Source organism: Erinaceus europaeus, chromosome 4, assembly GCF_950295315.1.
Source record: "Erinaceus europaeus chromosome 4, mEriEur2.1, whole genome shotgun sequence".
Lineage (NCBI taxonomy): Eukaryota > Metazoa > Chordata > Mammalia > Eulipotyphla > Erinaceidae > Erinaceus > Erinaceus europaeus.
In genome coordinates this window covers 124,524,256-124,548,268 of record NC_080165.1, presented here as the reverse complement: position 1 = coordinate 124,548,268, position 24,013 = coordinate 124,524,256, and the positions used below count along the sequence as shown (strand labels likewise).

The window sequence follows — 24,013 nt, the reverse complement described above, 5'->3', positions numbered from 1 at the left end:
TATATCAGATATAAAATTAGTTCCTATATAAGAAAAAAAATGAGTAGTAGTCATTTTTGGCACTTTCTTAGAGAATCTTCCTCTGGATCTTAAAGAAATTAAAATGCTTTTTTTTTTTTTTTTCACTTTATGAAGGCCCTTTTTTGAAGGGGTATATTTTCTGAACTGTAGTAAAAAGGAAAACACAACTGTAAATACTGTTAAAAATGTTTTTGGGGCCAGGCAATAGCACAGTGGGTTAAGCGCGCATGGCTGGAAGTGTAAGGACCAGTGTAAGGATTTTGGTTCTAACCCCTGACTCCCCACCTGCAGGGGGGGGGGTCGCTTCATGGGTGGTGAAGCAGCTCTGCAGGTTTCTGTCTTTCTCTCCCCTTTTCTCGATTTCTGTCCTATCCAACAATAACAACAAAAAATTAATAATAAACAAAGGTATTTTCAAAACACAGTAATACTGTAATAGAAACCTGAAGCTGCCTAAAACATTCTAACTTATTTCAACATAAAAATTGCAGAGAAATGTTCTTTTTTTTTCCAAACAAAATTTAATCAGATTCAATTAGCAGTCTATTTGGCACAAAACAGACATCAGTGTATAAGAAACAACAAGGGGTTGTGTGTGGTTACGTGCAGAAATTCAGCCAGGCTCAGTATGTAGATAAATAACATTCTAGGAATATTTTGGGCGAAGCTAGGATGAACTGAGTACATATTTGAGCCTAGATATTATAAAACTCCCCAATTTTTTAGTAATCATTGTAAAAAGGGAGAAAATAAAATTTTTTTCAATTCATATAGATGCTACAGCAGGTGTTTCCACAGCTATTTTGTTTCATAGTGCCCAGTGAGTGAAGATTTCAATATCAAGTTTAACAACGGAGAGCCTGAATATAATTTTAGAAATACTTTTAGAAAGAAGAATCTCTCTCTTTTAATGCAGATTCTCTGGAGTGACAGAAATCCTAGCTAAACCTTTTGTGTGAAGGACAGTTTTGGGATATAGTTGAATTGACTATCTTCACTGTCTACATTAAAGCAGAATAAAGTATGAACAATTTTTGATAAATTATGTCAAGCGTTTGGGTTTTTCCATTTGGCTTTGGACATAAGGCAATACTCCAGGTACTCAAGTAATATTATTTTGTTTTATGTCATTTTGTTAAACATCATTTCATTATAAAGTTGATCTTTAAAAAAGGGGGGAGTTCTCACTGGCACTAAAGAAATAACATTATTCAAGGACCTGGTTTCATTTCATGTCATTTTTACATAAGACTTCAGTTTTCTTTTTTTAAAGATTGAACTATTTGTAACTTTCCTATTACAGGATAATATTCTATAAATGGTCCTATATAACTGAACTTAGTTGGGATTTAGATTATTTAATACATAAATCTGGGGCTTCTGAAAAAGAATCTTCTAGAAGAACTAAATAGAAACATATCCTCCCTCTGACTCAAAGGTAGAAATTTTATTTTTTTTAAGGCTGAAGTTTTCAAGAACCTATCTTAAGTAAGGATTTACTGTAAAGCACTTTTGTAAGGAGTGTATACATACATGTGCATGTACACACAAAGATATGCAAAGACTCTCTCAATCTTAGTTCTTCCTTCAGACCAAATGCTCAGATTTTGATGTGAGTAATCCTCAGATAAGATAAAGATTTTTCAAAATAACTTTTTTATGGAAAACAACCATTAGCGTAATTGTTTCCTATCAAATATTTCTAAAATGTTTATACAGCCTTTATATCCAGCAACGATGGATACATAATAATGTACATAATGAATGATATATTATTGGAAAGAAGATGCCCCAATGTAGAAAAACGGTTAAAAACCACAATACATCAAAAATGTTTTTCAAGGATAATTTCCACTAACCTGATAGGCTTATCCATTAAAAATTCTAAAATGTCTTAAAAGAGAAAACAAAACATTCAAATATTCTTTGTTTTCAGTATCTTCAGTTTTAAAATCAAGAAGTTTGAGTCACTGCTGATTTTTCTTCAGCTCTGATAGTCTTTGATTTTAGTCAAATATAAGATGTTAAAATGTGTCCTGCTGCTTCATTTGAATGGTAGTAAATGGAAATGACTTAAACTTGTGAAGTCTAATAATATATTCCTTTGTTTACAGAAAACAAAGGCAAACCCTTGGGACGCAACACAGTCATCTGGAAATACCTATCTATTAGTGTGTAACTTGATGTCCGTGCTTCCAAATTATCTTGATCAACAAATATTTTGCTTTGGTTTTTCTTTTCCTGATAACTCCAGGCTCCCAGGCCCCAGAGATTCTGCTTTAGTAATTACTGGCTAAATCAGGAACTTCATCTCTTAAAAAAGATCTTCAATATTTTGGCTTGAGGCTAAAGGTAGGAACCACAGATGCACACCAGACTACTTGGGATATATAGTAATCAAGAGGAATAGATAAATTCCACAGTTTTTGGGCAGGCTCTCCATTATACAGCAGCAATATCCTAACAGGTTCATCAGACTACTATTTCCCCAGTGTTTTCTCCTTTCTAGACAGTAAGCATATTATATGGTGAAACCACCTTGTATCTAAGTAAATTTCTCGGATAGGATTCCTAGGGGAAAGGATACTTCTAAGAGGCATAAGAATTAAAAGAGTGGATCTGTAGCCCTTACTTAGAATCTGCACATTCTAATGTTTTTGACTCAGGTCAACTCCTGGAAAATTCTCCTTATTGGAAAGTATAAATCTGTCCATCACTGTACAACAGCATTTAGCCTTTTAAGGCAGTCTGGGTTTTGAGAATTATTTATCCTACCTCAAGTCATTACATATAATCAAGTGAATTTCTCTATATGGTTAGAATATATTTTAAGAAGGCTCTTTGAATACTTTTGCCTAAGATTTTTAGCTTTTCTGATAGTTAAAAAAAAAGCTTATATAGAATTACAATCAATAGCACAGTTGGTTCTATATAGATAGGCAATGGAAAGTAAAATCACATTTATGACCTTCCTTGTAGAATTCCAAGCACCTCAACATTAATAGTTCAGTCAGTATTCAATACAGATTTTATATGTTTGCTCTATGTGTATGATGGCCAAAATACATGTTTCTGTTCCTTATGGTACTCATGAATGCCAAAGTTTAGTTTAAGGCTTTTATATATAGTGTAGTACAAGAAACACATAATAATTCAGTTCTGAATAAATATCACTCTTGGTCTTCCTTGCAAAATAAAACTGTGAATTAGACTTCTGTCAGCTAATCTTAAGGAAAAGACTATAAAAAGGGAAAGTAAATGACTTACCTCTTAATATGTATGTCTCCAGGTAGAGTAGCTGAACTGAAAGCTTACACTTTAGAGTAAAAAAGAACTCAATATCATTGAATTTCTTTTCATACTGACTAATAACTACAGAATGTTTGTTACTGAAGTTGACAAAGTAAACTCATCTTTTAGTTGTGTTGTTTATAAGGCAGTCTCCTGATACTTACTGGCTCTGGGGATCAAGTATACAGTTAAAGTCATAATAGACTACAAATGACACATAAAAGTTTTTAAGCATCTTATCTTTGCTTTGAAGACTGATTTGTCCAATCAGTGAAATTTTATTTGTCTAACAGAATAAATAAAGAGATCAATATTTTAGTATATTCCTATATGAATTGACTATGAGTTGTATGTGGAAGTCTATTAATGTTAATATGTATATAATTCTTATTTTTCAATGTACTTGGGGGCCAAGGAATTGGCTGGGTAATATATGAAGCTCAATGCTTTTGTTTTTGGATACCTATTAAAAGGTATACAAAGTATAAATAGTACTGTGTATTTTCAAAAATTTTAAGTAAACACAAAGGATATATAGATATATGTGTTATAATCTCAAAGTCAACACCAGCACATATGTTTTTCTTATCTAAATACACATTAAGATACTTTCTATTTAATACATGCACCTACACAAGTACATGACCGTGCACATAACCTTGCTTTCAGTCACTTGCAAGAAAGTTAGAATTTACAATATATACACTGTTTCAACTTAAACCACAGTGTCAAATTAATGAGGATGGCATAAAAATTATTATCTATGAAATAAAAATACAGGAAGATAATAAATGCCATAGATTAAAAACACTGAAGACTGATGAAGTTAAGATTTACATTGTCCCAGTGATCTTAAAAGACACAGAAGAGAAAGGATTGATTATAAACACTCTTAAGTGCTGTGCTTGGCAATTGAGAGTTTTGTAATCTAGCAATCCAGGCCAAAGACTCAGACCATTGATGCTTCAGACTGCAGAGAAGTACTACGACTGTGGGTAAGTTTCCGCAAGGCAGGAGGCTCTGATGGAGATCTTGACGCCCATCTGGATGGCAGACGACGGTTTGCTGGTCTAGCAGGTCGGGAAAATCCTTTTCCATGTGAAATTTTCACTGTCACAGATTCCTAAGATACAAATACATACTTATCTCACCAACAATGGAGTTAAAACATTATGAAACTCTACTGTTTCCATGACTTTTTAAAAATTTCAAACTGAAAGAGCATGAGAAACTGAGAGAGAGAAACCACTGCAAAGCTTCCTCTGATATAATGCCTTATAGATATTTATGGGCTCAGTTAAACCAACAAACAGCCTCCCCCCAAAAAAAACCTAGCGATGCAAAACTATGATAGTTATCTGTGCAAATAAGCAAGGTTTCTGATAAGAAAACATGAATATATGTAAGTGTACACACACACACACACACACACACACACACATAGTCTGAAAACCACATAAAAACATTTTTCTACACTAGAGGGAGGAATTCTATAGAGTTTAACACTTTATTGCATAAATCTTGCACTATATAAAGCTAATATTTACTTAAGCATTGACTAATTTTAACAGTATGTCACCTTGCTACTTTTTGTAAATTGTACTTAAAGGGACTTCTGGCTAGCTTTTCTTCGTAAATACCAAATCTTTTCAACTTTTTTTCTTTTTTATGTTTTTATTATCTTTACTGGATAGAGACAGCCAGAAATCAAGGGGGAAGGAGATGATAGAGAGCAAGAGAGACAGATAGACACCTGCAGCCCTGCTTCACCACTCCCAAAGCTTTCCCCCTGCAGGTGGGGACTGGGGGCTGAAAGCCGGGTCCTTGAACATTGTGTTATGTGCACTCAACCAGGTGCGCCACCATCCGGCCCCTCAACTTTTTTTCTTATAACTACCAAGAATTATACTCTTCTGCAACAATTTCTGGGACAAGAAAAGGATAATAATTTATTTAAATACCCATTATTAGTGTTGACAATTTCATGCTAATAATTTATGTAAATATCCAGGAGCTTAAACATTTTTAAAAGATTTTAAAACTTAGTTTCATATGAGATAGAAAGAGGAACCAGATCGCTGTTCCTATACACAGTGCCAGGTGTCAGGAGCCTCAGGCATGCAAGCACTCTACTTGTCTTTTGTTTTTTTTTAAATGAATTGCCTATATTACATTCATTTATTTATTTTTTACCAGGGCACTTCTCAGCTCTAGCTTATGATAGTACATGGAATTAAACCTGGAATTCTGGAACCTCAGACATGAGAGTCTCTGCATAATCATTATGCTATCTCCCTACCCAGACTTTAACATTTTTAAGCTATATGATTCTTTTTATTATCATTTTTGGCTGCTTTTTTTGCTCCACAAGTAAATCTTTATGGGACTATTATAAATATATATATATATATATATGTGTATATATATATATTCATTCCATTTTGTTGCCCTTTTTGTTTTATTGTTGTAGTTATTATTATCCTTGTTGTTGGATAGGACAGAGAGAAATGGAGAGAGGAGGGGAGAAAGATAGACACCTGCAGACCTGCTACACTGCCTGTGAAGCGACTCCCCTGCAGGCTGGGGGGGGGGGGCTTGAACCGGGATCCTTACACCAGTCCTTGCGCTTCGCACCACGTGCTCTTAACTTGCACTACCGCCCGACTCCATATATATATATATATAAATCATTATGATTTAATGAAATACAGAAGTAGAATCTTATGAAATATTAATTCCACTAAAATAAAAGCAGCATTATGAATATTTTTCTTAGTTCTTGACAGCACTAGTATAGTATTAAGCACATGTGTCTAATCCCATGAAGAATATGAATCAAATATGGAAATTACTGAATCAGTAATAGCCAAAAGCTGGAAATATCAAGTATTTTAATAATAAACCCTATATGCTTTTTATGTGTCTGTTGAAATGATTTTTAATATTTATTGATTTTTTTTTAGATTTTCACCCCCTGGCTAAATCCCACCTGGGCATGGTGCATAATCATATTAATGTGTGTACTTGATATTTTAGTTTCCTAATATTTTATTGAGAATTTCCACATCTATATTCACCAGGGATACTGGACTATAGATTTCTTTTCTTAAAATATAAATACCTCAAAATAATATTCTATAAATTAACAAATAATCATGGGGCCAGATGGGAGTGCACCTGGTTAAGTGCACACATTACAGTGCTCAAGGACCGGGGTTTGAGCCTCTGGTCCCCATCTACAGGGGAAAGCTTCACAAATGGTGAAATAGAACTGCAGGTGTCTCTCTATCTCTTTCCCTATCTCTACCTCCTCTCTCAATTCCTCTCTCTATATCCAATAATAAATTAAACAGTATGTTAAAACATTTTTAAAAACAAATAATCATCAGAAATACTTTTTTCAGGGAGTAAACAACAACCATTTGTTCTTCTGAGGTTTTCAAATTTGTTTATTATATTTTTTCCTGTTTCAGAATTTTAAAAATTATTTATTTTTATTTTATTTACTTTTATTATTGATTAGATACGAGAGAAATTGGGAGGGGAGGAGGAGATAGAGAGGGAAAGAGACAGAGAGACAGCTGCAGCCCTGCTTCACCACTTGTGAAGCTTTCCCCCTGCAGGTGGGGACCAAGGACTTGAACCTAGGTCCTTGCGTACTGTAACGTGCACTTAACCAGATGCGCTACCACCTGGCCCCAAATTTTTAACATTATAATGCACCATTCCCAGAACATTAAATGTTTGTGGTGAATTATAATCCCAAAGTTAATGCTTATTCACAAACAAAAGGTTAAGAAACTAAGAAAAAGCTGAAATATTTGCTGTTTATCTGATAGAGCAAGTGAAAAAAATATTGCTAACTATGGAGGTAATTCTACCAAACCATATCCTTTGGTTTCTCACCTCTGTGATCTTTTTCTGATCTACTCCTTGTTTCACTTGTGTTCCACACATAGCTGTCTTTCGATGAAGCTCTTGATTTAGCTGGAGCATTTCTAAATGCTGACGTAATGTGGACCCACCACTCACATCAGAATTAAATTTAGTCCAATTATCCTGGAAACATTTCGGATTTTGCAGTGCAGATCCAGTAGATGTCTCGTAAGTTTTTAGCAGCTTTTCCACAACACCATAGTTTGACCTGGGATCAGCTGATCTGGGCCGACCGGACAAATTACTTGGTCTCCAGTCATGCTCACTAAGCATATTCCAGTAACTGCTAGGACTTAAGTGTTCCTGCATTTGTCTGGTCAGGCCTGTCGTGGGGGTATTGGTTGGATTATCAAGCACATTTTCCTTGGGTACAGACATGTGGATACTGGTTCTCAAAATATCAGACACATGGTCATTTTCTGGTAGGTTACTTTTGTGAATTAAGGGGTCACAGGTCTTAAGATCTTCAGAAGTCTCTGAGTAGCTCTGAATTTGCTCTCTTGCAAGACAACTTCTATCTGTCCTAAACACAGCTCTGTTAAATTCATCAATCTTCGCTGCCAATTTTTCATTCCTTTTAGTCTTTTCAAAGTTACAAGTAAAACTTGTGAGTGCACCACTGTTCTGAGTCACCAAGTAGCTATAATCATTGCTTTCATTAAGGTCAGGATGAGATTTAAAAGGGTGATCTAAGCTCACGTTTTCACATTTTAGCTTACTGGGAGCTGAACAGGTTTTCTGAAACCACAGTGTAGAAGTACTATTTTTTGCACCTGTCTCAATGTTGGATGGCCATTTGCAAACTCGAACATTTTCATTACATGGAAGCTTATTTATTTTTGCCTCTGGTGCTAAAGAAGAAAGTGTACTATCTTTCAAAAATGTCCTTTCATTTAGACACAGCGCAGGCATCTCATTGTAACTCAAATGTGCATGAAGATTGCAGTTCCTTTCACCTTGACTTTCTGGGGCTACCCAGTCATGGTCTAAACATTTCTTCAGACTTTCATGGATTTGTTCAGAATATGAACTGGGAATATTTCGAGATGTGCTTCTTGGTGGAGGAAGTGGTGGAATTTCATTTCTTTGCAGACTAATAGCATTAACTGCACATTTTCCCATAGAATTGCTTTGAAGCACATCAGCAGAGCTTACATTATTTTTGTCATTTTGCTTTTCTGTTTCTAAACTGACTGGAAGAACACACTGGCCATTACTAGTAATACGGTCTTCATGATGCATATCAACTACATTTGACATTCCATGAAGAAAAGAATCTGACTTCATCCTAAATAATGATAAAAATAAAAATAAATTAGTGATAATTTTTACTTAACATAAGATCTTAAAAGAAATCAGGTTTAGGGGCTGGGTGATGGTACACCTGGTGAAGAGTACGTGTCACAGTACACAAGGACCTGAGTTCAAGCTCCCGGTCCCTACCTGCAGGGTGGAAGCTTCACAAGTGGTGAAGTAGTGTCTTTCTGTCTTTCTGTCTCTCTCCCTCTCTCTCCCTTCCTCTCAATTTCTCTCTGTCTCTATCCAATAAATAAAGATAATAAAAATTAGAAAAAAAATCAGGTCTAATCAATAGGTCTCCAATACAAGACAATAAATCAGAACTTCCTTAAACACCATTTTATACAAATCTATAATTTTATGTAGATTAAACATAAATTGATATAAATCTCCCACACACATTTCTTTATTTCCTTATTTTTTGATAGAGGCAGAAAGAAATTTAGAGGGAAGGAGGAAAAACACCTGCAGTGTTTTTCACCTTCACTACTCATGAAGTTTTCTCTTACAGATAGGGACTGGGGGGCTTGAATCCGGATCCTTGCTCAGGGTTAGTATGTGTGCTCAACTGAGGGCACTGCTGTCTAATCCCCTACATACTTCTATACTTTTTATATTAAAAAATATATAACATTTTCTATAAAGTACACTTATAAGTCATAAAACTTCCCTAGTGAAAAACTTCAAGTTCTCTTTGTAGTATAAACTCTGCATCTCAGGGTTCTATTTAAGATTCTACATACTCTGACTCAAGCTGTCTTTCTAATTTCCTATTTTTTTTGTTCTGTTATTCAGAATTTCATCTACATTCAGACTGCATAGAGTAGTCTCTTGTGTGTTTTTTATCAGTGATCCCATTTCTGTAAGTTTCACCACTATTTCCTTACCCCATTACCTACTGAATTTCTATTCACTATGCCACATAAGCAAGTTATTCCCATTAAATTTGAAATAAATCTTAAGCAGAAATCTGAACTGAAATTAAATGTAATATAAATAATGCCGATTGGAAAGTGTTTTTTGGACTTGAAAGAAAAGTAAGAATTCCTTGGATAAACATGGGTAATAGTAAAAAAGAAATGTGTGTATTCAAGGAACAGTGTTTTTTGGTATCAATGAGTTATAAAGCGGCGGGTGTGGGAAGTATGAGGGAAATATAAAAGAAACACCAGGTCAAATTAGGATATTTCTGAATTATGTGTTAAAAGATTTTGATTTTTGGGGGGCGGAAGGTAGCACAGTGGGTTAAGAGCACAGGCGCAAAGCGCTAAGACGTAAGGATACTGGTTCCAGCCCCAGGCTCCCCACCTGCGGGGGAGGGGGGTCACTTCACAAGCAATGAAGCAGGTCTGCAGGTGTCTATCTTTCTCTCCCCTGCTATGTCTTCTCCTCTCTCCATTTCTCTCTGTCCTATCTAACAATGATGACATCAATAACAACAATAATAATAATCACAACAATACTAAAACAACAAGGGCAGCCCATAAAATAACAGATTTTACTAGCCCACTCTTAACTGTACTATGTTAGTGAAATATTAAAGTTCGTTTAAATTTGTTAAACAAAGTAGTATTCTTATTTTTTCAACATACAAAGTAATAGATGTACCAGCCTACCTCCTGTGATTAGACTGCTTTCTGATTTTCTCTTGGAAGCTGCATAATTCTTCACTAACTTTGGCAAGTTCTTCAAGAGCCTTTGTACAAATAAACAGTGGCATATTAGCCCTTTGAAATATAAATTTTTCTTCAGAAACCGTTCTAGGTCAGTCACATCTTACTTACTGTGTTGAGGGCTCCAGAACAACTCTTAGTCTCTTCCTCTGAAGTCCTCGGGTCACGCCAGACCTCACATTCTTTTTGGTTGTCTGTAGCCAGAGAATCTATAAACCCTAGTTTTGATTTTTTGGTTGTTTTTTGTTCCTTGAACATTTGGTTCCCTTCACCTAATAAGCTCTGTTCTGTTTTATTTTCTTTTTCCAGACCATCCCTGTAATTCATCCTTGTAAATTCACATTGTCCTAAACTGGAGTAGTTTGGAGAATATTTCACCATTTTATCTTGAACAATCTCCTCCTGATCAAGATCAATGATCTTAGCACGTTCATTCATGTTGATTTTCCTCCGAAGTTTTACTTCATAGCAAAGCTGTAATGAAAACAAAGATGGAATTTTTTTCTACCCCCCTTTAATTCACTGAGCAATCATTTACTTTTATATTTAGTCCACTGTTTTGTATTTTGTCATATTCATGGGATATCGGAAAAATCACGATGCATTTTTGCATAGAAAAATACATCATGACTTTCCTGACAACCTAATACTATGCACTACTCTGGGGTATTCCTGCTTATGCCTCCAAGTAGTGCTTCTAAAATCTGGGGTTCAGGTGATAGCACAACAATTTATATTATAGACTTTTATGCCTGAGTCTCAGAGGTCCCATATTCAATGCCTGGCATTATTACAAACCAGAGCTAACCAAGAGTCTGGATAAAAACACACACATACAAACAAACCTAGATTTCCTATACTGTGATGAAAAATAACCATCACTTTTAGTATGTCAAAACATGAAAAGCAGTTTATATTTTTCTGAGTAATCAATTCATTCAAAAGTAAAATCATACTTGTATTTGTTATAAGTATGTTGATACAGAAACATAATTAGAAAGTTGGAATGACCCGACCATGCTCTCTAGTTGCTTTCTGAGAGAAATGTTTACATTTTAAAATATATTATCATACTTGTTTACAAATACTTAGCTGTCTGTTTAGCTCTGGTTTAGTCCACCTACATGTTAGCTGTCAAGCTCAAACAAAAATTACTAAAGTCCTTAGGGACATACCTAAAATAGACTTCTTAGCTTCAATCCACTCTAAGACCCCTATTCTCATCTGCTCTATTCCTGCTTTATGGTTCTTACTTATTAAAAATTTTGTACTGTTTTATATCTTACCGCCGTTCAGCCACCAAGTTGCAGATGCTACTATGATTTCATCCTGACCTCGCTGGACAGATGACCTCACAAATGTGTCCAAGAACCACACCTCTCCAGAGCCCTACCCCACTATGGAAAGATAGAAATAGGTTGGGGGGCACGAATCAACCTGCCAATGTCCATGTGAAGAAGCAAGTACAGAAGCCAGAACTCCCTCCACCTCAAACTCCTTAAAAAAAAAACAAACCCATAAATCTATTTTATGTGTTTTAATTGAACTCTTAGACCTTTTATTCTACGTTAAAAAGCAGCACAGCTTATTTATTGATATTAGTTTCTATGCAACACCCACTTGACTTGCCAATGATAGAGGAAGGAGGTGACTTTCTCCTCATATTTGAGCTCTAAGAAAGCCTATCACAGTTCAAAGGAGACTCAATAGCCAAAACAAATGACTCTGGATTATATAGCCATAGCCTGTATCTATGCTGCATTCTTAATTCTAGAAATACAGTACTAGATTTCTTGTTGCTCATTATTTACCCAAATCACAGGGGAGAAAATCATTATACATAGTTGGAGCCTGAAAGATGTCAAGTGCATTTATTTCCCAAGGCACTTATAAGAGATATGACTAGATGAAGCCAGGATAGCATACAATCACAGGTATGAGTTAGCTCTGTTGTTCCCCTATATATTTATTTATATTGAACTATGTTGGACATTCTGATTTTGACTGATCTAGAAGGATGACTATAAGAAGCCACCCTTAAAGTCAACCCTCCAGCTCCAACACTTGGGTAAGAACTTTCCTAACTCATAGGACTCCTTAGTTCCATTTCAGATGGTGCACTTCCTAACAAAGTTACAGAATCTAGATATAGACCAGAGCCCATGAGATAGGGCACATGTGCATATGTATCCATAAGTTAGGGGAAAATATATACCTTAAAGTACAAGTGTACAATAGTGGAGTCGGGCAGTAGTGCAGAGGGTTAAGCGTACGTGGCGCAAAGCGCAAGGATGGGCGTAAGGATCTGTGTTCGAGCCCCCGGTTCCCCCCCTGCACGGGAGTCGCTTCACAGGTGGTGAAGCAGGTCTGCAGGTGTCTGTCTTTCTCTCCCCCTCTCTGTCTTCCCCTCCTCTCTCCATTTCTCTCTGTCCTATCCAACAACAACATCAATAACAACAATAATAACTACAATAAAACAACAAGGGAAACAAAAGGGAATAAATTAAAAAAGAAAGTGTACAATAGTCTGCAGTGACTCTATAGTGCAGCATGCAATTAGAAAGACCTACAAAAAGACACTATAAGGTACTCAATCAAATATTTTCGATTTAGACCTAAATACCCTCCTCTCCTACTCCCTATTTCAGTTTCCACTAAGTCCAACCTAGTCAAATAAAGTAAGGACTACAAAAGCTGGATAAGGGCAAGAGACCAGCACATTTTAATGATGGCCCTTTTGGTCACTGCCAGGCTACCCCATCATCCAGGGCCTGGTCAGGGAATCCTTGGATTCCCATATAGATATGATGGGCCTAGACTTCTAATAGATCCCTCTTTCCACCGTCACTGATCATCTCCATCAGAAACATCATAAACCTTCTTGTGGGTCTCTGCAGGACATTGCCCTCAATGTAGAACAAGAGTGGTAGAGATTGCTCCACTCTCCAAAGAGAGTCTAGTTCAACATACTCTGCCACTTGAGGAAGACTGCTCCTGAAATGAGTGCAGCCTAGAATGTTCCTAGCTATGATCATGGAAAGTGAGCTCAGACTGACAGGGATGCAGAGGTTACACAGGCTTCTATGCTAGGTATGAATATACATGGGCCTGAGGTCAGATTGATTATTAACAATACAGTTAATGGTATTTATATATTTTTCCCATATTTGGGAGCTACTCTTTGCTCTGATCCAGCTTTCTCATCGTATTCTCAACTCTGACACCATCTTCCCAGACAATGCCCCCAGCTCATCTGCATACTAGCTGAGCTCAGGCGAAAATTAGTAAAGTCATGGGCCCCCCTTGGAATATACCTAAAATAGACTTCCTAGCTTCTTCCAACATGAAGACCCCAAATTTCATCTGCTATACTTTTACTTTAGGTTCCTGATTATTAACTAAATTGTTCTGCTTTATATCTTAGCTTCTCAGCTACCAAGTTGCAGGTGCTTCCATGATGCCAACCTGACTTGCCTGGGCAGATGATCTCACCAATGTACCCTGAAACCCCACCTCCCCAGAGCCCTACCCCACTAGGGAAAGATAGAAACAGCAGGGAAGGAAGAATTGGTGAAGAGGACATGGGGTGGGGGTGGGGTTGCTGGGAGGTGGCTCAGTGAATATAGCATTGGACTATTAAGCATGATATCCTGAATCTGACCCCTGGCATTGCATATATTAGAAAGATGTTCCTGTTCTTTCTCCCTCACCTCTCCCTCTTTATAAGTAAATAATCTCAAGAAATGGAGATAGGAGACCCCATACGTGATTGATGGTGGAGGAAGATTTCAGTTGTTGGTGAGAGTAGCAGAAACACTTATGATTGTGTGGTAAGTGGGAGCTGGGGAGGTAGCATAATAGGTATGCAAAAGACTTCCATGTTTAGGACTCTAAGGTCCAGGGTTCAATCCTCAGCACCACCATAATCCAGAGCTTAGCAGTGCTCTAAAATAAATAAATAAATAAATAAATAAATAAATAAATAAAACTTGTGTGAAAGTTTTTTCAATTATTTCACCTAATAAAGTAATAAAAATATTATGATATGACCTGTATTTAGAAGCACATCCAATGACTAGTTTTTAGTAATGTTAAAATATTGATAAACACCTTTCCCTAATATATATATATCTTATTGAGAAAGATTGAAAAACTTAAAAAATATAACAGACTTGTGCTGGTTTTGTTTAGGTTTGACATATTTAACAGAGTGATACTTTTGCAGAATTTTTCTAAAAGGAATGTTCATATTATAACTTATAACTTGTAGGCAAAGATTCTCAAAACTTGAGAGACAAGCAATTTTTTTCTTAGGATGGTGCCTGATATATTGAAGAGAAATAGTTCACTGACAAGGAAAACAAGTTTTGTCACCATTTGAGTGTTTTGGATGTTAGCTAAAGATGATATCTGATCATTTGAACAAAGGAGATAAGCAAGAAAGATTATAATGTGATATTATAAAAAAAACTACAAGTTATTTAGGAGATGCATCTAAAGTTGTAGCAGGTAAACAAGCACAAGTTTCAGGTAAACCAAAAACATACATCTTGTCCTGTTATTTGTGGATATTTACTGTGTAGATAATCATTGACTTAATAGCTAGTGCTGGTTCCTTTCACTTCTAGATTCACAGAAGTGAAATCATGCACCTGGAAGCCTACATTTTTCTAATACATGACTTAATGCCTTATTTAACACATAACTTAGAGATAAATGCTAAACACACACAATCTGCTATTCTTGATGTATGCTAATTTTTTCCAAATGTTGGTTATTTGAGTTTAGAATTAAACATTGTTTTGATCTTTCACATGTGAGAATACTTCTGTTTTTCTTAAAATTTTCTTTTCTACTTTCCCTATTAAGATTTTCATTTCCCAGCTTTCTTTTTCATAAGTATCATTGAATATAAGGTGTTTTTTTTTTCTTATAGATTACAAAACTGGGAGTTGGAAAAAAAATACACTCAAGTATGATAGGAGGAACACAATGTTAGTATTCATTGTGTTAGTATTCATAGAAGCTATTGAATCCTGACTTACATTCAGTTTCTCATAGAGTTGGAGTTTTTGTATTCTGACTTGACCTGAAATATCCTTATAGATTTCATCTATAGATCTGTATATAGAGATTTTAATAGAGTAAGCAAAACACTTTTTTTCAGACTGTAATAATAAGAACTGGAGTCTTTCAGTCTCTAATCATATACTACATGATTGCTTTCTTACTGTATTTCAGAGGAATAATTCCACAACTTATATATTTTTTCATTTTTCCTTTTAGCATGCCATTTTATCTATACCAATTAAATAGTTGTTAAAAAGAAAAATATTCACAGTGTAAACACATAACATATGAATTGGCTTTAATTGGCTGTGAATAAAGGTCAGTGAATCTGTTAAAATCACTGCTTTGGCAATGTACACAGAACCACATAAAGACAATAACATGTCAGAACAGTTGAACATATATCAATGCAAATACTTCTAAGAAAGCATTCTAGGCTCAATAAACTGAGATGTGTAATAGGGATAAAATGAGTATTGGAGCAGAATCATAACATATCATCTTCCCATAATTTCTTTCTTAATAAATGTGCCAATAAACATGCCACACTTTGCAAGGATAAATATACTCATTGCCATTTTCTGCTTCATATAGAAAACTCCTTTTGATTATACTGAATTATCTATAAATGTTTTTCCTTTATAAAATATTTATAAATCACCTCTAGGAAGATTTGTATTTTAACAGCAGTTGTAATTTTGCTAAATATGTTACAGCAATTGTATTTCTCATATGTTTCTTCCTTGTCCCTGCATTTGAAAACTTACTTAAAATACATACCTTATTTTTGATACTAAGGCATTGTAGTCAGAAAACAAATTGACTGATATACTTTTGAGTCATATGCCAAGTTTTAAATTTGCCTGTAAAATTAAATAAACAAAGATCCTATATAAAGTCATATATTATTTTTTTTATCTAATATTGTCATCAAGACTTGCAACTCTTAGGAGGAGTAAACTAAGACAGACAATTGCCAATACAAAACAAAGTAAGTTTCAGTTTGAACTTTTTTACAATATATTCAGAATAAAGTTTTACCTCCTCTATCTTCTTCTGCATGATTTTCCATTGACTTTCCCATTCTTTCCTTTCATTGTCAAACTGGTCCAGTAATTCCATCTTTTCCTTGCGCCACTTGGTCTCTGTGTTCTCCCACTGCTTGTACAGATCCATGGCAACCGTGTTGAGTGCTAGTGAAGGGGTGTTTCTGCTCATCTCTGCTTTCTTGTAACTGTTTCTTGGAAGCTCGGAGTTGTTTAATTTGAAGCAGTCTCACTTGTCTTTGTAATAAAGCCTAATAAAAATATATTGAGGGAGAAGGATAGAGATCCAAGTCCACGTTTTATCTGCAAACATTTTATCACTTTGTCAAGAACCATTGGCACAGGGACAAACTATGGAAAAACAGAGTCGAAAATAAAGATGCTGGTAATTTACTTAAGGAGAAACTTTACATATCTTCTTCAAGTTTGTGTGTAATTCTCCATCCTAGTCCTGCTTCCTAGTTCTACTCTCAACTCTGACACCATCTTTCCAAACAATATTTCTGGTTTACTCCCATCTTAGCTATCAAGCTCAAGCAAAAATTACGAAGACATAGGCTCCTAAGGACATTTCTAAAATAGACTTCCTAGTGTCCTTCTACTTTCATCTGCACCAATTCCTACTTTATGGTCCCTGTTTATTAAACATTTTGTCCTGTTTTCCATCTTACTGCATTTCAGCCACCAAGTTCCAGATACTACTGTGGTTTCATCCTGACTTCCCTGAACAGATGACCTCACCAATGCTTCCTGAAACCTCTCCTCTCCAGAGCCATTAGGGAAAGATAGAAACAGGCTGGGGGGGGGGGGGGTATGGACTGACCTGTCAAGGCTCATATCCCATAAAGAAGCAATTATAAGAGCCATAACTTCGTACCCCCCAAATAATTTTGATCTATATTCCCAGAGGGATAAATAATAGGTAAGTTTCCAATGGAGGGGATGTGTCACAGAACTCTGGTGGTGGGAACTGTATAGAATAATACCCCTATTTTGAAACTATATAGCAAACTGTTATAGACAGATGATTAAATATACACATAAATAATTCCTTTTAATTAGCCACCTAATCTAGTTTTTTTATGACTATCTAAGAGAGGAAACATAAAATTCAACTAAAAGGTGGATTCTGTTGCAACAGAAATACTCTTGTTCTGATTTAGCTAAATTATATATTTCTATGATTTAAATACTTGAAACACTGGTGGACTAAGACCATGACAAATTAGTTTATTACATTAACTAAGACCATAAAACTGGTAGTCAGTCTCAGACTGATGTACCAATACAAAAATCAAAGAGAGAGTTATAAAATATTTTGATTATTCTACTTCATAATATGAAATATAAAGACAGAAAAATATTATTTATTTTCTTTTTAAAAAATATTTATTTATCAGTGAGAGGGATAGGAAGGGAGAGAGAAAGAACCAGACATCACTCTGGTACATGTGCTGCCAGGGACCAAACTCAGAACCTGATGTTTGAGAGTCCAATGCTTTATCCACTGTGCCACCCCCCGACCAAAAATTTTTTATAAGTATTCTTATATGTACATTTTCTCCTAATTTCACACACACACACACACACACACACACACACACACACACACACACACACACACACATCTAATGAGATTACTGAATTCAGAGAACTGAAGATAATATTTTGTTTTATTTTCAGGAAATTTTTGATCATGTTAAGCAGTGACTGAAGTAATGAGATTTATATAATTAAGCATATGTGCATTTTAAGGTTTAAAGATGAACTTTAAAATATCAGGCTGGTAACTTAGTTACACATAATCTAAAATTGTTGAGATTCAGGTTATTTATACTAAAACGAACATATTCACAGGGGTTTTACAAAGATTAAATGAAATGTAGGATGAAAACTAGATTGAAAAAACTTTTAAATGTATTTAAATAACATATTTAATAACTTATTGGATAGATACAAAAGAGAAATTGAGAGGGAATGAGAATGAGAATGTACCCTGCAATACTGCTTTCCCACTGCAGGAGGGGCCCAACGGCTTGAACCCTCCTCCTTGAGCATTATAAAATGTGTGCTTAATCAGCTGTGGTGCCACCTGGTCTCTTAAAATAAAATTTGCTGGGGGCTGCGTGGTAGTGCAGTGGGTTAAGTGCACATGGCGCGAAGTGCACGGACAGGTGTAGGGACCCGGTTCGCTCCCCAACTTCAGGGGGGTTGTTTCACAAGCTGTGAAGCAGGTCTGCAGTTGTCTATCCTTTCTCTCCCCCTGTCTTCCCCTCCTCTCTCCATTTCTCTGTCCTATCCAACAACAACAGCAATAACAACAATAATAACAACAACTATAAACAAAAAGGGGAAAAATAAAATTTGCTTTTTTTGAGGGAGAGAGAGAGATACTAGAAAAAGATGAGAGCATGTGTGGGTGAGCAGAGTTCTGCTCATCTCTGGTTTATGGTAGTGCAAGGGGTTGAACTTGGGACTTCAGAGCCCTGGCAGCACATATGGCAAGTTACATACTTTACCCAGTGAGCTTTCTCCCAGCTTCCAGGATTATGTTTCATTCTCTCTGTCTTCTTTCTTCCATATTACTACCCTTCACATATGTGAACCAGAGATCACAAATACCTACTATGGCAAAGGCACGTTGTCCCCCAAATAGGTAATTGAAGATCAAACAAGATGGAGATAGTAAAGTACATACAAACTTTTTGTTTGGGCTCATTCAACCATCAATAATATTGATTGCCTTTTATATTCATCTAGTAACCAGTCAAAGGAAATGTAGACAGTGCCTTTCTTCAGAGACTGGCAGACTGCTTTAAAATTATATGTAATTAACTATGAGCTAAAACTATGTTGCTTTCTAGAAGGTAATAACATTGGATTTCCCTCCCATCAAGTTTTATTTATTTTTCTGTAACATAAAAGGCTATATATGTTTTCAGGGTACAGTTTCGTAGCTCTTCCTGGTTTATGTTACCATATGACACACACTATCAAAGACCAATAACCCTTCATCAGAGTCTGTTGGATCCCTCTACCCTTACACAGTTTACATCAATCCACCTCCACAATCCCTCTATCCTTTTGACCTCAGTTCTGTAGTTAAAGTCTATAAACTTGCTTTCCTTGATTGTGTTCCTTTGATTCCTCTATATCCTACATATAAGTGAGATCAACTAGAATTTGTTGTTCTCAGATGCTTTACTTAGCACAGTCCTTGCTGTTCCATCTATATTGGTGCAAAGGGCAAGAACTCATAATTTCTCATAGCTGAGTAGTGTTCCATTGTGTGTATATATACCACAGCTGAATTCACTTGTCTTTCAATGGACTTTTGAGTTAATTCCATATCCTGGTTACACTGTAAACAGTATGACAAATAATACTGGCATGTATTTATTTTTTAAATTTTAAAATTTTTTTGGATAGAGACAGCCAGAAACCGAGAGGATGGGGGGAGATAGATAAAGAGAGAGAGAGAGACCTTCTGCAGGTAGGGACCAGGGGCTCAAACCCTGGGTCCTTGGGCATTGTAACATGTGCGATCAACCAGGTGTGCCACCACCCAGCCCCTGCATATATCATTTCAGATAAGTGTTTTTGTCCTCTTTGAGTGGTTATCTAGGAGTAAACTTGCTGTATCATATGATTATACTATTTTTAATTTTTTGAGACTCTTCAATACTCTATTCTACAGGGGCTGCAAAAAATTTACATTGCTCCTTAGAGTACAAAAGATCTGTTTTGATTTTTTACTACACTTTCATCTGCCCTAGTTACTTCTTTTTAACTTAAAAAAGGATTTACTTATTTTATGAGAGACACACACACAGAGACAGAGAGAGAGACAGAGAGAGCAGGGGAGGTTGAAGTAGCACTCTGGCATACGCAGTGGTAAGTATCAAACTCATACAAGTCCAGAGCTCTACCACTGTGTCATATACCTGGCCACTGTTTCTGGTTTTTTGTTTGTTTGTTTTATATAGACTGTTCTCAAAGGAGTTATATGACATCACATTGTTTTTGATTTGTATTTCCCTGATAAAACTGGAATTCCCTAGGATAAGTAGAATGGTTCAAGATGTCAAGAGAAGGCTGAAGGCTTCACCCAAGAAGTTATAATAAGAGAGCAGACACTTTTAAGCTACCTGGGATATAGCTGCTATGATGGTCATGTTTAATGTCATCTTCTGATATCAGAAATCATTACAACGTTTTTCCTACAAGTACGTAACTAGTGGCTCCACGTTTTCCTCCCATTCTTAATTATTTTAAGAATAGAACAAAGACACCATTACAGGGACACCACAGCACTGCTCTACTACTCCTCGAGCTCCTTCCAGCAACATTCAGGATGGCCTCATGTGGAGCTCAGGCATAAGCACAGCAAGATACACAATCTACCATATGAGCTGTATCCCAGGGCTATTTTTTTTAATTTGTTTATTGGGGAATTAATGTTTTACATTCGACACTAAATATAATAGTTTGTACATGCATAACACTTCTCAGTTTTCCATATAATAATACAATCCCCACTAGGTCCTCTGTCATCCTTCTTGGACCTGTATTCTCCTCCCCCACCCACCCTAGAGTCTTTTACTTTGGAGCAATACGCCAATTTCAGGACTATTTCTAACCTTCACAGAACCACTTCCAGATAAGGGTTAAAAGGTGCTAGAATATGGGATGATCTCACTCTCAGGCAGAAGTTGAAAAACAAGATCAGAAGAGAAAACACAAGTAGAACCTGAACTGGAGTTGGTATATTGTACCAAAGACTCGGGGGGTGGGGTGGGGTGGGTTATAGAATACAGGTCCAAAAAGGATGACAGAGGACCTAGTGGGAGTTTTATTATTGTGTGGAGAATTGAGAAATTTCATGCATGCACAAACTATTGTATTTACTGTGGAATGTAAAACATTAATTCCCCAGTAAAGAAATAACAAAAAGAGGTGCTAGAACCCTCTCTCTCACTTTTCTCTTTCTCTCTCTCAAACCAACCTGAACTCATTCAAAACACTGAATCAGACTTGCTCCTAATAACAGTATTATACACAAACCCAGATGTTTCTGAACTAGTGAGAATCCTCAACTTAATTTCAAAGAGTCAAATTTATCATTTAATCTGGAGAAAGGTCAGTCAACAGAATTTCTCTTCATGGTCAGAGTTCTTTCTTTCTCTCTTCCTTTTATTGCCTCCAGGGTCATTGCTGGGGCTCAGTGCTTGCACTATGAATGGCTCCTGGAGGTCATTTTTTCGATCTTTTTGGATAGGACAGAGAGAAATTGAGAGGGCAGGGGAAGATAGGTAGAGAGAAGATAGACACCTACAGACCTGCTTTAGCGCTTGTGAAGCGACACTTCTGTAAGTGGGGATCATTGCGCAGGTTCTTGTTTTGTACTATGTGTGCTTAACCTGGTGCACCACCACCTGGCCCCCTTTTCTTTTAATATTATTTATTTATTCAGTTATTATTGGATAGAGTCAGAGAGAAATTGAGAGGGGAGGGGAAATACAGAGAGAAATAGGTACTTGCAGCTCTGCTTTACCACTCGTAAAGCTTTCCTCCTGTAGGTGGGGACCAGGGCCTTGATCCTGGGTCTTCGTGCACTATAATGTGTAACAAGGGACTCCACAGCCTGGCCACCCAGAATACTTTCTTATACTAGAAATGCAGTATCAGTGTATCAAAAGCAAACTTTTGAAAAAAATAAAATTTCTGTAGAACATTATCTGTGCCAATTTGGGGGTGAATTTCTTTAGCCATCCAGTATCTATCTTATTATAAATGTTCTCCTCAGAAAATAAAGTCAGGGTCATCAAGTTATTATAAGAATTAAATAAATGAGAGAAAAATGCTTAATAAAAGTGTTAAAACTAAGGGAATCGTGTGGTAGCACAGCAGGTTAAGCACACATGGTGCAAAGCGCAAGGACCCAGGTAAGGATCTAGGTTAGAGCCCCCAGCTCCCCACTTGCAAGGAAATCGCTTGATAAGCGGTGAAGCAGGTCTGTAGGTGTCTATCTCTCTCTCCCCCTCTCTCTTCCCTTCCTCTCTCCATTTCTCTCTGTCCTATCCAACAACAACATCAATAACAATAACAATAATAACTACAACAATAAAACAACAAGGGCAACAAAAGGGAATAAATCAAGATGTTAATACTGAATCATTGTGGGTATGTGAAAAATGTCTGTCTCTGGGCACCTTTTATTCTGTTCCTCTTTCTGGCTCTTTTTTTTTTTTTTCTATTGCTCTTTCCCTTCTTACCTCCATCTAGTCCCTCTATGTTTCTTTTCTCTGAAATAGAGATAATAATTTTGATGTTGTTTTGTTAGAAAATTAACAGAAACAAGTCCAGCTGTGTGAACCCATTCATACTTTTAATGATTGTCCTTTGACTTCCCTACTTTTCAAGTATTTTAAGGATACAAGACAAGTTAAATATTTAGGAATGTTTCTAGTAAGAATTTGAATAGACAGATCATATGAAACTGCCTTGTTATACATCTGTTCAAATATTTACTTTTACAGATTCTACTAATGAGATGAAGAAATAGCTCAGCTGGTGCGTCACAGAATGTGCATGCTGAGGGCCACCTATTCAGTCCTCAGAGTCTTATGCACTAGAATGGTGCTCTGGTTTCTTTTTCTCTCAAATGAAAATCTTATCCTCCCATATGAAGTAAATAAAAACATTTTTTAAAAAATCCAACTAGCTGGCCAATTATTTAGGGACATAGTGTTTTGTAGTGAAACATTATAGAGTAAATTATTCAGCACATTCAAAAACTCCATTTTAGTCTTCTCTGTTGAGGCAAATGTACAAGTTCTCTTTGTTCTTAGCTGCCACATTTTTTTTTCGCCTACAAATACTGGCATCTATGTGGGAGAGAAGACTATCTGTTAGATGCAGTTTGTGTAATGTCTCTTTGACTTTCTTTTTCATTTCACACCTTCAACAATTTCATTCAGAATAAAATATTATTAAAGAAAGTGAAAAGGGTAGTGCTAGCTACATTATTTAGTCATGTATAAGTTCATCCTTCAAACTGGCTTTACATAATTCCTTTTACTTCCCCCTCTCCAAGGTCCAATGCCAGAACTGTAGAGTTATGAGTGGGCTGCATGGTGATGGAGAGAAAATAGTTCTGCTAACCTTCCAGCCCAATAATAAGCACAGTTAAGAGTAACAAAAGGCCACACAAATTATTTTCATTTCCAGAAACCAAAAAGGTATTTTCATTTCATTAACCTTAATTTTGTTTGGGGAGATAGCTGAATGATAGAAATTTTCATGTCTAACCTACCAGGTTTATTATTTGGCACACCATGTATCAATGCTGAGCATGCTCTAAACTCTCTTGCTTTCAAAAATAAATAAATGAGTCTGAAAAGATTGTCCTCTATTTGGTCATTTTTTTTTGTTGTTTAATGGGTGCTTTGTTCTAAACAGTTATGACTGTTCCAACCTCCACTCCCTCTACCCACCCCCACTGAAAACTAGATTTTAGCAAAGCAAATTAAACAGTTTTAGAGGAGCTGATTCCATTGCCCTCTCCTCTGAGAGATCAAAGTATTTGTAGTTTCCTCTAATAATTTCTTGCCCTACACATAATACTTTTTGTGTAGCTGTATATTCATTTGTAAGAGGTGACATATTCTAATGGGC

At 36.1% G+C, this 24,013-nt stretch overlaps 1 protein-coding gene and 1 long non-coding RNA gene across 8 annotated transcripts in view; one reads left to right on the top strand and one right to left on the bottom strand.

The window, feature by feature from the left end:
• Positions 1-11,654, top strand: part of LOC132538147 (uncharacterized) — a 66,891-nt gene extending 55,237 nt beyond the window's left edge. The window contains exons 3-6 of one of the 4 annotated variants that reach the window (XR_009549593.1): positions 938-1,119; positions 2,136-2,206; positions 9,343-9,409; positions 11,517-11,654. This is a non-coding gene — a long non-coding RNA (uncharacterized LOC132538147). Of the gene's footprint in view, positions 1-937; positions 1,232-2,135; positions 3,616-9,342; positions 9,410-11,516 lie in introns of those variants that run through there. The other 3 variants (XR_009549592.1, XR_009549591.1, XR_009549590.1) reach the window with 3 other exon arrangements.
• KIAA0408 (KIAA0408 ortholog) overlaps positions 4,131-24,013 on the bottom strand; it is a 39,672-nt gene continuing 19,789 nt past the window's right edge. For 2 of the 4 annotated variants that reach the window (XM_007538769.3, XM_060190496.1), the window contains exons 2-6: positions 16,332-16,587; positions 10,332-10,694; positions 10,164-10,243; positions 7,219-8,536; positions 4,131-4,435 (exon numbers count right to left, since the gene is read on the bottom strand). In XM_007538769.3, coding sequence (XP_007538831.1) covers positions 4,262-4,435; positions 7,219-8,536; positions 10,164-10,243; positions 10,332-10,694; positions 16,332-16,508 — 2,112 coding nt within the window. In that variant the 5' untranslated portion in view covers positions 16,509-16,587 and the 3' untranslated portion in view covers positions 4,131-4,261. Of the gene's footprint in view, positions 4,436-7,218; positions 8,537-10,163; positions 10,244-10,331; positions 10,695-11,506; positions 11,616-15,265; positions 15,342-16,331; positions 16,588-24,013 lie in introns of those variants that run through there. The other 2 variants (XM_060190498.1, XM_060190497.1) reach the window with 2 other exon arrangements.